The sequence below is a fragment of the Tetrao urogallus genome, assembly GCF_951394365.1.
Source record: "Tetrao urogallus genome assembly, chromosome: 3".
Lineage (NCBI taxonomy): Eukaryota > Metazoa > Chordata > Aves > Galliformes > Phasianidae > Tetrao > Tetrao urogallus.
In genome coordinates, this window is record NC_136815.1 from 40,356,525 (window position 1) to 40,372,686 (window position 16,162).

The following is a 16,162-nucleotide window of genomic DNA, read 5'->3' on the forward strand; positions in this document are numbered from 1 at the left end:
AAAGTTTTCAAGGACTAAATGAAATGCACACTTTTTGACCTGACAGAGAGGAAAAAATAGTGCAACCTGTAGGAAATTTACACACCTGTGTACCAATCTGTGGAGAAAATGAATTGCTGTAACTTGCAGAGAGAGACTTGACCACATGCCTCAACCTTTGGTTATTCTCACTTCAAGCTCTAAAAAAGCTTCCCTCCTAGTATTTAAAATACTGTTTTCTACCAGTGTCATTCAGGTGGTTAATGCAAGCTGACTGCATTGCCTGAAGCTTATGTCTTACCACAGACTCAGAGTAGAGACTGCTTAAGTCATGTCTGGGCTGACGGGAGAGAGCATCAATATGGCCCTCCCACTGATCTACAACTGAATACCCATCTCACCAGGAGAGTGGGAAATAGAAGTCTGCTTATAAAAAAACAAGTGCACATAAAACTTATTGGTACGTTTCCTAAGAGAGGGTAGAAGAAAGGATATTCAGTGTGCACCAATATTCCCAAAGAAAGGCCATCTCAACACTTTAAAAGGTTGGAAACTCTTCAAAAAACTTACGTAAAAAATGAAGAAGGGAAAATTATGACAAAGAGGTATTCACTAGAGAAACTTACGGAGTAACCCAACTGAGTAATTCACTGGATGTGTAGTAGAAAAGCTCTGAAGGATTCTCCCCTTCATGTTTAATAATATACTTACATTGTAATCAAATCATAAAGTTGAAAATGATGAAAATATCCAAAATATGGAAACCTTTTATCTATACGCTTTTTGTTCTTATGACACCCCACAGGATAAAGTCAAACAAAGTCTAGAGGTAAAATGACACCATCATGTCTTATTGCAGTATCCGAGACTCCAAGCCAACCTCCATCAGTAACATCTAGGGATAACTGACCCCAGGTACACAACTAGGTCCAGAAAGCTGTCTCTATCTATCCACAACTTTCAAACCCAGCAGGAGAGCATGAGGGCAACATACTTCAAGTATTAAGGGGGGAAGAAAATGTTTCTTCTTTCTTCACTACCTATACATCCTCTGGAAACTCATCTGTTTCCTCTACACCATTGAACATTAGGTCAAGCACCAGCAGGTCAGATTCACTTTTCCATTCAGTCAACTTATGACCTGCCCTAATTAGCCACTGTAAACATTATATGATCAAGAGAAACATATTATTTACTTACCAGAATAAGCAGAGTTTCCAGCAGCTTGCTTGTTTTGCTAAGGGATGATTTTGGAATTGAATTAAAGAACTGCATACGTAACTTATTAATTTTTATATTAAGGGAAACAAAGAGAGCTCCCAGAAGACCTCCAAGCATTCCAAGTAGGATGACTGGAATGAAGGCCAAGACATGCACGTCCAGCAAATTCTTAACCTGAGTTGAAGGAAAGAGAAAACGTGTTCTGAGCATCCTGCCAGTGACATGAAATACTGCACCCTCTCCCACAAAACTTGACACCACAAAATAATTTCTACACACAAAAAATAAATCTTTCCTTATGTTTTAGGGATGCAGCTAGTTAATTTAAGGCCAGTCTCCACATGAGGCAGTGTACTGCTCTTACGCACTTCACAGCAGTGGAGGCAGCAAGTAGACACTATCATTGTCACAGATAGATCCATTAACCAGTTATTTTCATTCCTGAATGACTGTAAAGGAGTTGAGCATGTAATGAAGTAAGTTAAGGAAAGAAGTATTCTCTTGGGCCCATCTTTCCCTGGGGAATAGTAATGAATCTAGCAGAAAATTCTGTGATGTGCTGCAGTTACCAGAAACACTCAGCACCTCAGGTTGCCCCAAATAATGACGCCCTGATCTGAGTGGTGCAGTTTGAAAAATTTTGCTGGACCAGAGCTTTGTTCACAGTATCTATATCTACCTCATAATTTTGAAAAGATGACCTGGGTCAGGGCAATCCCAAGCACAGATACAGGTTGGGCTAGAGCAGCCCCGAGGAGAAGGATTTCAGAGTGTCAGTTGATGAAAGATTCAGCACGAGCTGGCAATGTGCATTTACAGCCCAGAAAGCCAACTGTATTCTGCGTTGGATCAAGAGAAGCATGACCAGCATATGGAGGGAGGTGATTCTGCCCCTCTACTCTGCTCTCATGAGACCACACTTGGAATACTGCATCCAGTTCTGAAGTCCCCCAAACCAGAAGGACATGGAGCTGTTGGTGCAGGTCCAGAGGAAGGCCACAAAGATGATAAGAGGGCTGGAGCACCTCCCCTATGAGGGCAGGTTGCAAGAGGCTCTTCTGCTTGTAGAGGAGAAGACTCCAAGGAGATCTTGTAGCAGCCTTCCAGTGCCTGGGAGGGGCCTACAGGAAGGCTGTGGAGAGACTTTTTATAAGGGCACATAGCAACAGGATAAGAGGAAATGGTTTTAAACTGGAAGAGGGTTGATTTAGACTAGATATCAGGAAGAAATTATTTACTTCAGGCTGGATGGACTGGAGGGAGTTGCTCCTGCCTATAGCAGGGGTTGGAATTCAATGATCTTAAAGGTCCCTTCCAACCAAAACCATTCTGTGATTCATTGTCAACCTCAATTCAACCATCTGAATTGAGTGCATTTTTAAACGCTAAGTACAATTGAAAATTGATGCTGATCTGCAACAACTCACAGAAAAACAGATCACAAATGTAGGATATAATCTGGCAGCTGGAATAGGAATTGAATTTTCTGCTCGATTCCACAACAGGCAACAAGAATTACAGCAGTATCATGCTTTAATGTTATTGTCCAGTCAACAAAAAGAGGTCAATAGATTGATGGATATCTATTAAAAGCTGTGAGGATATTATTTCCTTAGCCCAGGCTTAGAGATACATGGTGATTATTTATTTTTTTTCAAGATTAGAATCTGCACAGAGTAAGAGATCATGAAATATTCAAGAAGCTAACTGGCAGAGTGAAATAGGGCACACATGAAGGAATGGCTTCAAAATTGGACTAGGATAATACTTGGCATAGTTGATAAGAGAAACTGGCATCTTTCCTTGAATTGCTTGAAGAAGCCCATTGGACCTCCTACTCAAATTATTGTTTCTTCCTCTTTTTATTCTTTTTCCTTAATCTTATTCTCAGACCTCTTCCAGGAAATAGCGAAAATTTTAACAAGTCTACCAGAAGGCTGAGCTAAGCGCTGATGGTATCATCTGAGAAGAAGAGCACCAGAGTTGAAATCCAGTCAGGCCTGAAGAGCTGATCTATGGGTGCTGCAGACTGAGAGACCTGGTCTGGTCTAAGCAAGGCAGAATCCCAGCTTTCACTCCCAGACACTAGGAGCTCAACACCTGGAGATGCACTCAGAGGAAGTCAGGAGTGGCTGTAGGTTTATTTTGCCTTTTCACTGCGACTACAACAATTGTATATGAACATATTGTACATACAAACCAAACCTTCAGTGATATTATTTTTACCATCAGCTGCATCAAAATCCATCCTTTTCCAAGGGATTTAAAGAGATCTAATGTTTAAGGATTGAAATTCAGAAAGGAATAGCTGAATTGGAAGTAGTGGCAGGGTATAATGTTCTTATCATAGTGTCAGTCACAGGCTTTGGCCATTCATCAGGAAAAATCTGTTAGCTACAGAACAGACTTCACCTTTACAAAACATCCAGTGGCCTACATAAAAATGAAGTGAAGCTTCCTGAAAATCTCAAGCTCTGGAGTACAATAAATTCTTGTAACCTTATCTTAAGTTGAAGGAAACTAAAGAAAACAAACAGTTTTCTGAGAAACAAAACCCCCAGGCTTTCAACTTAGAGTTTATCCACTGTAAACTCTGTTAGTTAATGCCACGAAACATAAAAGAAGCAAAATTTCCCCTGAGCCCAGGGTTCAGTGAAATGAAAATATTTCTAGTTATCTCTACCAACTTGCGAGCCAAAAACTATTCAACCCTGACAAAAGCCACACTGATAGTAAGTTAGCTTTTCCTGTTAATGACACTAAAAGAAGATTGGAGACAGAATCCAGCACACTTTTTTGAAAATGTCTTGAAAGGAGTGTTGAAAGAGCCATGTTTATTGTAAAATAGCCACCAAAGTAAATCTACTCTCCTCTGTATGTGCAGCTGTCCATTACACAATCCTTTGGCTTCAGCAATAAAACTGTCTTCAGCAGGGCTGAGCTCTTCCCTATTCATTTAGTCTCACCTTTCTGCCACAAATTTATGTCATCTTGGTTGTGTCACTGCAGCTGTTCATGGGACTGCCCTGTGAGTTGGTCCACAAAAAGGATTTGAGTTGAAAACCACTGTCTTCTCCCATTACCCCAGCTGAAGTTGTGGTAAAGCAAATAGACCTCAAATACTTTTGCATAGCATGCACATATAAAAAAAAGTTGCCTGTTTTCCAAATCATGATATGCCTACAAAGTGGAAAATCTTTTTTTTTTTTTTTTTTTTTTTTTTTCATTGATAGAGAAATACAAATCAGAAGAAATACAGAGACCAATTAAAATGTTCAGGGAATTACCTTAGGAGAAAAGTTACTTAGTAGCAGAAAGTGGACTGGGGTTCATGAGACCAGGGTTTTATTTTTATCCCTCTAATTGACTTTCAAGTCACATCATAATACAAAGAGTATTCAGACAAGGAGTGAAGATCTTGATTCTCACACGCCACCACTGAATCAACTTCAATGAAGGTGAGTGAAAGACATAATAAAAGCAACTGTTTTTAAGTGGACACAAGGTAAAATTGAAAGCATAAGGTTGTGTCATGCTGGAAGGAATAAAGGCTGAAGGTCACCTCTGTTGTGCAAACAGGAATAAACAGAGATTATGTTTTTAAATGTTTAATCTGTAAGCACAAAAGAACAGGGCCACAGTAGGGCAATGTCTGCAGCAACAAAGGAGAGCTCAAGCCAGACACAGAAGAAGTCATTGAACATCTTTGTACTACAACGTAAAATGCAGTTTTCTATTTAAGTAGGGACTGCAAAACAGCTGTCTTGTATCCAAGTGATTCCCAGACATAAAGCACGAAGGGTCCTGTGTCCACTGATCTGATAATTATACATACACTATTCTTCTTTCTTTTCAGTCCCAATTTCCTGCTACTCCCCCAAGAATAATGTTGAGAGAAACAAACCTAAAACCCAGCATCTCATTCCTTCCACATCCACGCAGTACGTACCCAAAACAGAATTCTTTTTTCTGCTTCAAAAAATCCAAAGTGACCTCTGAAAACAAACCCATAGAGTGATGAGGACAGCAAATCTGTGGTGAAGGTAGCTGTCAAGCAGCAAAAGAAGGTTTGCCAGGCCAGCCTGATGTCCCAGAAGGAAGATACCTCCTCCAGAGTGAACAAGAGCCCACCGATGGGGGCACGAAATACTGAAGCTATCCCTGCTCCCGCACCAGCTGTAATGAAGCTGCGCCTGCAACAAGTAGTAGAGGCAACACCTGGATAACTGGAAAAAAAACAAACAACCAAAACAAACAAGAAAAAAAAAACCAACAACCCTCCAAAATCACAGTTTCAATTCAAATATGAGTTTTATAGAACTGAATTTAAAGACCTGATGGTTAATTTTGGGGTTATTTACACCTTTCATCACTAGGTTCTGAATTCAGATCTAGTCTCAGATCTGATTCTCATGAGTCAAGTTCCTGGGGCTACTTGGCAGATTAGCAGTACACTGATTTCAATACTGGGGCTTGTGGAGAACACATGAGAATCCAGTAGCAACAGTGACCAAAGGACCCATACTGTATTAAAGTATTACATAATCATACTCTGAACTCTTAGGGCTTTTAGTCAGCAGGAAAGGAGAAATGACACTTCATTCACAGATTTCCTTCATACCATAACAATTTTTCTCTTTCCTGATCTTCAGCCTTGAAAAAATCCTAAATCCTAGAATATCACACGAGAAACGCACTTCAGCATCTTGCCATCATGGATTGTTGCTGAACAGTGTAATTAATGCAAGGCAGATATAACATTTCACACAGTGCAGCCAGCAGGAGCAGGGAGGTGACCGTCCCTCTGTACTCAGCTCTGGTGAGGCTGCACACCAAGCACTGTGTTCAGTTTTGGGTCCGTCACTACAAGACATAGAGGCCCTGGCATGTGTCCAGAAAAGGGCTATGATGCTGTGAGGGGTCTGGAGCACAAGTCTGAGGGGGGGCGGCTGAGGAAGCTGGGATTGTTCAGTCTGAAGAAGAGGAGGCTCAGTGGAGATGTTATTGCTCTTTACAACCTCCCTGAAAGGAGGTTGTAGTGAGGTGGGGGTCAGCAGTAGCATGCAGAACAGTGGGAAGGATACAGAAAGAGGAAATAAGAGCATGAAAGAATTTTACCTTGGAAAAATGTATTTAAGTGCAGCCTTTGTAATGGACACTGTGCTGATACTGACGCACATAACAGTGCTCACCAGCTTATAAAACTTGCATCTTCTGAATGTGCTCCCTGAGACTCTCAGGGATGATTTGCAGAAACGTGTACTCAGTACTAGCTAGGATTAACAATTACACAAAAATACTTCAGTATTTTGAGTATTAAAAAATCATAATTCCTCAGGTATAAATGTATGTTACGCACATTTCCAACCAGTCTTCTGAAAATACGAACCCTACATTAGGTGGCCCTTTTGACTTTTCCAGCGTATCCACAAACTTTGTAAGCACAAAGATGGGAGGCAATAAGGGTAATGGACAGAAAAGAGAGAAAAAAAAAAAGGGAAAAAAAAATATAAAAGGAAAAGATTAGAAAGTTCACGTGTTGAAGTCCTTACAAGGACCCTGTCCTCCAAGGACTGAGGAGGAGTCCACCAGCAAAGCTACATCGGCAACTTCACATCTGGTATTTTACAACTAACAGGGTTGTACACCGTTAGTACACAGATTTTTCACTTGCATGTTTTATCTGCACAGGAATATTATTTTCAGCAGTGAAGAACTCAAAATGTACTGCAGTAAATGCTAGGGGAAATTTGCTTGGACATCTCCCACTTTCTGTTCCAGTTATTTACACATGCTGTGCATCACCCCAGCAGTGACAATTAATAATGAAATCAGACCCCTTGTACAGATCTCTTACAGCTGCCTGCTGGATGGAAGCCTTAGGATTCTTCCACAACTCCTGCTGGTTGAATTACTGCTTTGCCTGTGGCGGCACTGGGAGAGGCACCAAGCCTATGTAATAACTCCAAAAGACAACAGGGAGCTGGAGTTTTTCATCCTGATCTTTGTAAACGGAGTGAGGTCTTGCTCAGACCAAAATCTCTTTCTGTTTTTAAGAAATAATCATTTTGTAAAGAAGACTACAACACACCATGTCTTTCTGAGTATAGTTCCTGTCTGCAAGGAACTAAAGCAGGAACTAAAACTTAAAATCACAGAATCATATAAACTGAGTTGGAAGGGACCTTTAAAGGCCATCTAGCCCAACTCCCCTGCAATGAACAAGAACACCTACAACTACATCAGGCTGTTCCGATTTATTTAAATGATTGACCTTGAATCACAGAATGGCCAGGGTTGGAAGGGACCTCAAGGATCATGAATCTCTAAACCCAGTGCCACATGCAGGACCACCAGTCTCCCCATTTAATACTAGACCAGGCTGCCCAGGGCCCCATCCAATTAAGTGATCAAAGAATGGCTTGGGTTGAAAAGGACCACAATGATCATCTAGTTTCAACCCCCCTGCTATGTCCAGGGTTGCCAGCCACCAGACCAGGCTGCCCAGGGCCTCATCCAGCCTGGCCTTGAATGCCTCCAGAGATGGGGCATCCACAACCTTCTCGGGCAACCTGTTCAGTGCATTACCATCCTCTGTGTGAAAAACTTCCTCCTAGATGATAAAGGCAAAGGGAATCCCATTCTTCCCTCCTACATTTTTTTATTTATTTGCAAGCAGCATACAGTTCACAGTTGCCATTCATTTGATTTTTTCCTATCGTTACTTCATTTCCCTCAGGAAATTAAGACATGAGTCTTTCTTTTTTTTCTTGCTCTAGAAAAGCCAGCATTGCTTGAGTCTTTATACTTGTGTATTTTATATAAATACACAATAAATACTGACTAGAAGACGTAAGCAAGTTTGTAATTTCTTTTTCTGGGAACTAATCTCAGTAATTTCAGTAGAGCTGTTCACAAGAGAGAGCTTACCAGAGTTACCTTGCAGATATATACAGGCAGAGAAGAGGCAGATAAAAAAAAGTAAGTGACACAACCATTTACTTTTTTTAAATGAAGAAAGGAAGCTAAGGGCCCTCTGTGCACACTGTGGAATCCCCATCATTTCCTCTCCACTGAGCTGAGACTCTTAGTTTGGGGACAAAGCTCATAGCTGAAACTTACTTACTGATCACTTACTTGTCAGCTGAATTCCGAAACCTGGTGAAGAAGGGAAGGTGGATGCCAAGTGTGTCCGACTGCAGCTGGCTCAGGCCACAACCCAGGATAGCCCTAAAAGCAGTGATGTATAATTGAGAGCACTCTTCATTAAACTGTTCATAAATCAGCTTCAGCTCAAGGTAGGGGAGGACAGAGCCTCAGTCAGTGTACAGCAGCAAAGCTAGATTGGCTTCAACAGATTTAAACAAGAAAAAACTTGAACACATCTTTTAAATATGCAAAATCCTGTTGACAAAAAGCAGGAGGCTCTTAAAGGTTTTCAAATTCTTAAATGAGAGACTTAAATGGCTTTTTTTGCAAGGAGTATTGTGATGATTGATCGTGAAATGCCTTTTGAAGAACTGCATGTTAGTGTCTGCCCAAGTGTGGTGACCCATCAGACTATAGCCCCGTTGTTTCAATCATCTGCCCCCAGGTTAATGACCACAGCAGGCAAAACAGCTCTGCTTCTGACAGAAGATGCATAATGATTTAAATTATTACAATATGTTCCCAGGCAGCACGTCAAACTACATTTAAATGGGGGGGAAAAAAAACCAACAAAAATCCCTTAGCAAAATGAAAAATCCATTCACTGTATAATCTTGGAAGACTTCTCTACACGATTTAAACTAGTGGTCTTAAGGAGTCTCTCAGAGGCTTTTAGCAACTTGTGTGTTTATGTTTAATAAAAATGGTAGAGGGTTCCAATTAAATTAAGTTAAATTAGCTCTTAGTTCCTGTGTTTTGAAAAGGCATCACATTAATACCACACTGAATTTCTTCATGGAAATATGATTCCATTCTTTGGCTCAGGCATCACTGTTACCAACCTAGCACAGAGGAAAAACATCACAGCTGCAGTCTCTGAGCTCCTAGAGACAGAGGTCTGAAGGCAAAGAAAACAAAAGAAATCTGAAGGTAATCGCTGCCTGAAAGGTTTGCGGCTCCTCTGACCAAGCATGCTCTCCTATTTTTGAAAATCTGAGTCATCCCCAAGGGTGCTACACCTCCATTCAGATAAATAATAAATAAATAAAAGCCCACAGAGTAGCAGGTCAGGTCAGCAAAGAGAACAAACCTCAAGGATGAATGCTTTCCAAGCCAAAAAGGATCAGAAGTAAAACAGTGAACTAGCCAACAAGTGATCTACAACATGTTAGTAGAGACCAATTTCACCAACTCTATTCAAGGTATGGTTTAATAATAGTAATGAAGTGTAGCAGGAGTCACTTCAAATAGACGGCCTTGCACAATCTCAGCTCTTGTGCAAGTGGATGCAAAAACATGGCCCATTTTGCGTGCAGCCACCTGAACCTACCTGTATTTTTTCACTGACCTTGCACAGCTAAAAGCAATTACAGTAGATGCAAAGCAGCCAACACTGCTCCAGGCCAATAGCAGTTTTGCCAATTCAGTCTCCCCTGCTTTCTCAGCACATTGTAAGCTACCTCATCAGTTGTCCAGATAGCTACTTACTGAACCCCGCTCAGAGTCATACAGAGAAATCCAGCCAATGTTTAAAACACACCGCATGGTTTGAACAGATGTGCTTGCGAAAAGGAGGGGACAACACAACACCACTGGTACTGGTACTAATGCAGTGAGGGAGTTTTGAAGCCAATGTTGCCACCAAGCAAGACATTGCAAAGCCATCTCACAGTCTGATAGCTTTAACTTCGGCATTTCTTACCCCAAATGGACCATGGGACCTTCCAGACCACAGAAGAGCCCAGAGGCTACAGCCAGCACACAGGAGACAAAGGTCCCTAGGAAGGTTTTGATGTTAAATAGATGTTGAATAGAAGTGCCATTCAAATATCCAATGATTTCAGGCAAGCCAGATGGTGAACCAGATGGGCAAAAGAACTGCAAAGGGAAAAAATAATTCGTAGAGTTTGTGCTCGTATCCTTCCATACACATCTATGAATGCAGTCTGTAAGTCCAGGTCTCATCTTGCTCATGAACAAGATTTGCCAGAGTTAACAGTGCATGCAAATATAATCTCTGGCAACACAGAAATGTGTGTTCTCAGCAGTTGCCATGCATGGAGAAGGGAGAGAAGATGACTGCAGAGGGCCCCCTCTGCTCTGAGCCCTACAGTCAAGGCCCTGTATCTGGCACACAGGTTCATAGAATGGCCAGGGTTAAAATAGTCCACAATTATCACCTCGTTTTAACCCCCCTACTATGTGCAGGGTTGCCAACCACTAGACCATGCTGCTCAGAGCCACATCCAGCCTGGACTTGAATGCCCCCAGGGATGGGGCATCTGCAGCCTCCTTGGGCATACTAGAGGGAAACCTTCCTTGGGTTACCACAGGGACAGGTGGTTGTGAACCTGCAGTGTTTGCTCAGTCAGCACGGCTGTACTTAACTAAATTGGTCAGTTACCACCTGTGCCACAGCAAAATCCCCTTTCCTCATGCAGCCAGACTTCTGGGAAGTTCGGTAAAACATTCATTTTTTCTGTCACCTGCGCTGTTAATAGCTTCTCTGTAATTAAACTGAGCACAGCAGAGCAGTAAATGGCAGCAAGGCTCAATGCTCTACCCTTACAGTCTTGTAAAAGCACTGATCTGGACTGCAAGCGATACCCACACAGCGCAGCTAAAAGATCAGACTAAAACCAACAGTAGTTTTCATACGGCCCGATGGCCTTTGGCTCAGGCCCCTTCCAAACACCAGATTCTCACATATTCCAAGAGTTGCCACTCATATTTGTTTTACAGACACCACACACCAAGTGAAAATTGCATGGCTGCCACCACGGATCTCACCCCAGACAGTTCTACACAACTTACGGGCAGCAGAATTTAGCCTCAGGCTGAAGGCCAAAAACAGCCTCCCCAGTTGGGTTGTAAGAGAGATTTTACATAAATATATACAAAATATTTAATTAAACAATATTTGGAAGAACATGAGATTTGGGTTACTGCAACACTGCGGGCTCTTTGCACAAAAGACAGCACTCACCAGCACCAAGCTTGAGGACATGAGGACCATGGCCAGCCCGGGACCCAGCACACACACCCACACCAGGTGGAAGTTGCCATCCTGCCCAGTTTACAAAGAGATGGTTACTTCAGCACCTGTGTACTGGCTATACACCCTGTTTTGTAATCATCTGCAGATAGAACGTGCAGGGGAAAAAAACAACAAAGTAAAAGTAGTGCAGTTTCTTTATAAGGACTGACACAACAGTAAGCTAAAGGCCAACGTGCCAAGTCGTGATTTTTTTCTGGGCCATTTTGTCCATCTCTGCAAACGCTGTAAGGGATGCATTGTTACTCAGCAAGGCCCTTTTGGAAACAAGAGGAAAGGGACTTTAAGAATACACACAAGAAATCACTAAATGGAGCCCTCAGGAGATGTGCTCTTGAACTGAGGCTCCAAGGTCATTACCTTCATGAATTTGCAGCTCTTATGAATAAACAAAGTACTTCTAAGGAAACTCTTCTTGTTCCATTTTAACAAAAGAAACATCTCTTATACCATGCCTTCTCACATTTAAAATTGCCTGTCAGTCTCTGTGGGTTTTTGGTTTATTTGTGCTTGGGCTGACTGCAGCCATACTGTTTCCACTGCTCCGCAGCTCCCACATGCTTTGTCTCTTTCCACAGCACTGGGTTGAGATTCACTGTGTGTGCAGCTGAAACACAACCTTGCATTTCAGAGTTTGTGATATTACAGCAGGTAGCCGCAGACTTTCTGTCAACATCTCATACCAATGCTTTTGATAGCCTATAATGCAGCACAGCCAAAACAGTAAAGCACAATGATGAGCCTTGCTCATCTGCAGCTGAAGGAGGTGAGTGGGAAAGTTAAACATTTGTGCTGCTTTCAAAGCCTGGGAGAACTTACCTGCTGTCCTCTATGTTAGTTTGATACAATACGACAGATGTTATAATATAACCGGCCAGCACTGTGTGTTGTGGTTGTGCCCCGGAGTCAGACTGTGCTATAAATTTAGTTATACCTCAGCGCACATATACACACACACAAGTATGTATATAAGTACACATACTCATATGCATGTATATATGTGTATTCATCCATTGTTCAATATATTTTATAAACATATAATTAGTATATGAAATACATGGGGAAGTAGGATTTCAAGAGCATTGCATATGCTTTCCTCATTTAAAACTTAAACCTGCCCATTTATTGGATATTCCCTTAGATATATTCAGCCTCCATCTCATCCACAGGAAACGTTTTCACTTGCATTTCTGACAAGAAATTGAGACTTGTCTTTCAGCAACTGGCGGCATGATCTCGATTGTCCATTATCCTAATTTCACAGAATGGATTAGAAGGCACCTCTGGAGATCAGCTAGTCCAGACAGAGATTCAAAGTAGGTTCAGCCCTAAATCCAGTTAGTCAGGGCTATGTGCAGTCAGATTTCAAGTCTCCAAGGATGGAGAATCCACGGTTTCTCTCAACAACCTTTTCCCAGGGCTTGATCACAAAATAATGAAAAAAGCTTTTGCTTATGTTCAAATTCCCTGTATTTCATTTTCCTCCTTCAATTTGCTGGTAATACTCTTAATGCACCTGACCGAGGAAGCTGATAGCTGAATGGCATACTTACAAAGTGTCTTAAGCAAAACCTAATCCTTTCTCTTTGGCATCGACAATACATGACATAGCACATGCTCCTTCCTTGTCACAAGGAAGACCACAAGACCACAAAAACTACCTTCATCAATCTTCTAAGAAAGCCACCAGATATTAAACTGCAATTGAAGGTCAGTTGGAGAAAAGGAACATGTCCACACAAAGAACCACAGGATATCTGACATCTACACCCATTTAGACAGGCAGAACCTCTAGTCAGTTAAATCTTCATGTGGTTTTTCCAACAAATGAGTACAGAGGAGGTCAATCTTTCTTTTGCTTACCTTCAGGTAACTTTCCACCAGGTCCCATTTCAATTTGAAGAGAGAATCAACTATCTGATGAGTCAAAAACCCCAGCATCCCAACTGCTGTTCCAATTAGCCCCATCAGCAGCCATCGATCCCACTCTTTTCTAGAAGCAGAACACAGTTATTTCTCAGCCTTCCACAAAAGACCATTTGCTGCACTTCTCATAAATACACAAGTTCCACTTTCAGGATCTTCTGATTATTAATTATGAGTGCATGAGCAAGAGGCTGTTTCTCCCACCGTGTATCACAAAAGCCCATGCTCACAGTACACTAACTTCAGGTGAAAGACAATTTGGATAACAAGCATCATTGATTTTTCTTTGCTTGCTTTTGTGTATAAGCTGCAATGCAATCTGCCTTCCAGATGCTGATTGTCTGATGCCATCTCAAAACTCTTTTATGAATATCAATAATTAAACATTCAGTAGTGCAGAGTTTGCTTAAAATAAATTACTGTTGTCTTCTTCTGCAATTAATGCAATGACACAGCTTTTATTATGCAAATATACATGAATTTTTATTTCTAGTTTGCATCTTTTGTATCATATATCTCTAATAATAATTATGTACTGACAATAACTTCTGTTAGTTTAGTCATTTAGAACTAAAGCCACCCAATTTAGATTCAAATGCCATATTTTTTGCATACTACAGTAAGAGACAGCAAATTTCAAGAAGTCTCAGTAAGAGAACATTCCACAAACCTCTGCAAAGTCTCTTAAAATTGTATACAGTGAGTTATAACTTCTTTTCCTTATATTCAATAATTTGTCAAGAGAAAAGGGATAAACACTCAAAAAACAATTTTAAACAAAGGTTGCTTGCCACTTGCCCCCCTCCTTTCTATCAAAATGTTTTCCACATAAGTTTTCCTTCTGCTAGGAGGCACCTCCCTGAGTTGGCCAAATTTCCTAAAGTTTAGAGGCTATAAAATAATATATATAAAATAAATTTACCCGTATGTTTTCTCTTGTAGCCACTTCTTATAAACTCCACTGTGTGAGGGCAAATAATCCAAACTTTCATGGGGCACTGGCTGTTCTCTCTCTTCACAGTCATAATAGGCTAAATTACTTCTGTTGATGCCACATTGCCCCCTAAAATCCTGAGGATGAATCAGATCAGGGCCATGATCTTCTGCCATCAACATTCCCTCTTCGCCATCATCCATGTGTCTTGTATAGGAAAAAAGTGACATGACGTGTCTTCCAAAACCTTTGAGATGTCGAGAACGATGTGAGCCAACTATCAGCCACCTTGAGACCAAAAGAAAAACCCCATGAGGATGGGGTGGCTGTGACACAGAGATGGACTTGTTTGTGTTTGGGGTTGGTTTGCTGTGGCTATGCACAGCCCCACACCTTCAACACAACGAGAACCTGTCTGAGCTGGAGCTCACTGGTGAAGGAGTCACTCACAGCAGAGAGACCTTAAAGCAGTCCGCAGTAACAAGACTAGTGCACCTGCTCCTCATGGAATGTTCCCATGACAGTGGCAGGGCTTTAATTGTTTTAAAGATATGATCACATGCAGTGCTTCGAGCTGTCTGGAGATCTTGACCCAATACATAATCGCACAATAAAAAAAAATTTAAAAGCCCTATATTGCTGTATCATTCACACTAAAAAAATAGGATGAAAACAAATTAAAAAATTGCCTTACCTGACTTGCTACAATTTGGGTCTTGTACATCAGGAAGTTTGCAGGTTGGCAGTTGAAAGCAGAAAACTTGTTGCAGGTCACATATTTACTGTAAATAGAAACCTGTTACATGCTGCAATGTTTGCTACCTCCACAGTGTGTTTTTGGTTACAGGGAGAGGAGAGCAGACGGCTGCTGCTGCTCCCCAGTTGCTGGCACATGGGTCAGTTTGGAAAGGTCTCATCTGAAGTAGTGATGAAACATAAATAGCTCCTGGTTGTCAGTTAGTGACTAGGAAGTGGTGAGAGCTCTTCATCAAGCCATTTACTTCTGAGATACGGGCACTTATATGACGTCACTTTCTAGTCACTTTCTGTTGGATCAAGCAGGTATATGTGTATTATACAAATCAGGTGATCAATCCTGATCTCTGCAGCAGTTCCTCAGTTGTGCTGACAGATTTCACAGGCATCCTCTCGTGCATTCAAATTTTTAAAAACAAAACAGACTTAAGAATGGGTTTTCAAATATCAGCCCCGAGTTTTTTCCCCGCTCTCTAGTTCACTTAAATCCACCAGTACACTTGCTTCTTCAAAGGACATTTCATGAACTCCAGAGAAGCAGTGCACAAATGAACAGTGTCCAAAAACCAGCACAGATGTGAGCCTGCAGGAAAGCAAAGCATGTCTGTGTCCCAGTGACACCTCCATAGAAGACAGCCGTGGCCTTGCAAAATGCACACACACATTCATTGGACATTCATTTATTGTTTCCACAAAGAAACTTGAAGACATATTCCTCCTGGATACAGAAAAATAGTTGTTTTCAGAACACTTAGAGGAAGGCAGCAACTATAGATTATCAGTGGGGCTGTAAAAGCATTCTGTACCAGAAATTCCTGTGCTAGAAATACTTACTGCTTAAAGATCCCAGATCAGAATTGGACCCCAAGCCTATGTGTTTCGGCTGTCGTTGTGTGCACAGGGGAGCACAGTTAACACATCAACGCTGAACGTGAGCCTTCATCTTTCCTGTGCGAGGCACATTGGAGGGCTTATTATCAGCCCTGTCAAACACGCATAAAGATTGCACTGCTTTCTACCACCAGCGCTCATCTCCAAACATCACCCAAGGATATCCCTGCTTAACCAAGAGCTTCAATGGCTCAGATTTTAGCCTGGCTGCAGGCAATGATGAAGTACATTTCTCAGTGCTGGAAGACAAA

General features: G+C 41.5%; 1 protein-coding gene across 1 annotated transcript in view; it reads right to left on the reverse strand.

The window, feature by feature from the left end:
• The window catches only part of LOC306945165 (chloride channel protein D-like), a gene marked incomplete at both ends in the record, with an annotated part of 72,620 nt that extends 58,126 nt beyond the window's left edge, over positions 1-14,494 (reverse strand). The window contains 7 exons of the mRNA XM_079533870.1: positions 1,180-1,374; positions 5,150-5,393; positions 8,338-8,430; positions 10,052-10,227; positions 11,336-11,416; positions 13,268-13,397; positions 14,253-14,494. Of these exons, the coding sequence (XP_079389996.1) occupies positions 1,180-1,374; positions 5,150-5,393; positions 8,338-8,430; positions 10,052-10,227; positions 11,336-11,416; positions 13,268-13,397; positions 14,253-14,494 (1,161 nt within the window). The remainder of the gene's footprint in view (positions 1-1,179; positions 1,375-5,149; positions 5,394-8,337; positions 8,431-10,051; positions 10,228-11,335; positions 11,417-13,267; positions 13,398-14,252) is intronic.
• Between the last annotated feature and the right edge of the window lie 1,668 nt (positions 14,495-16,162).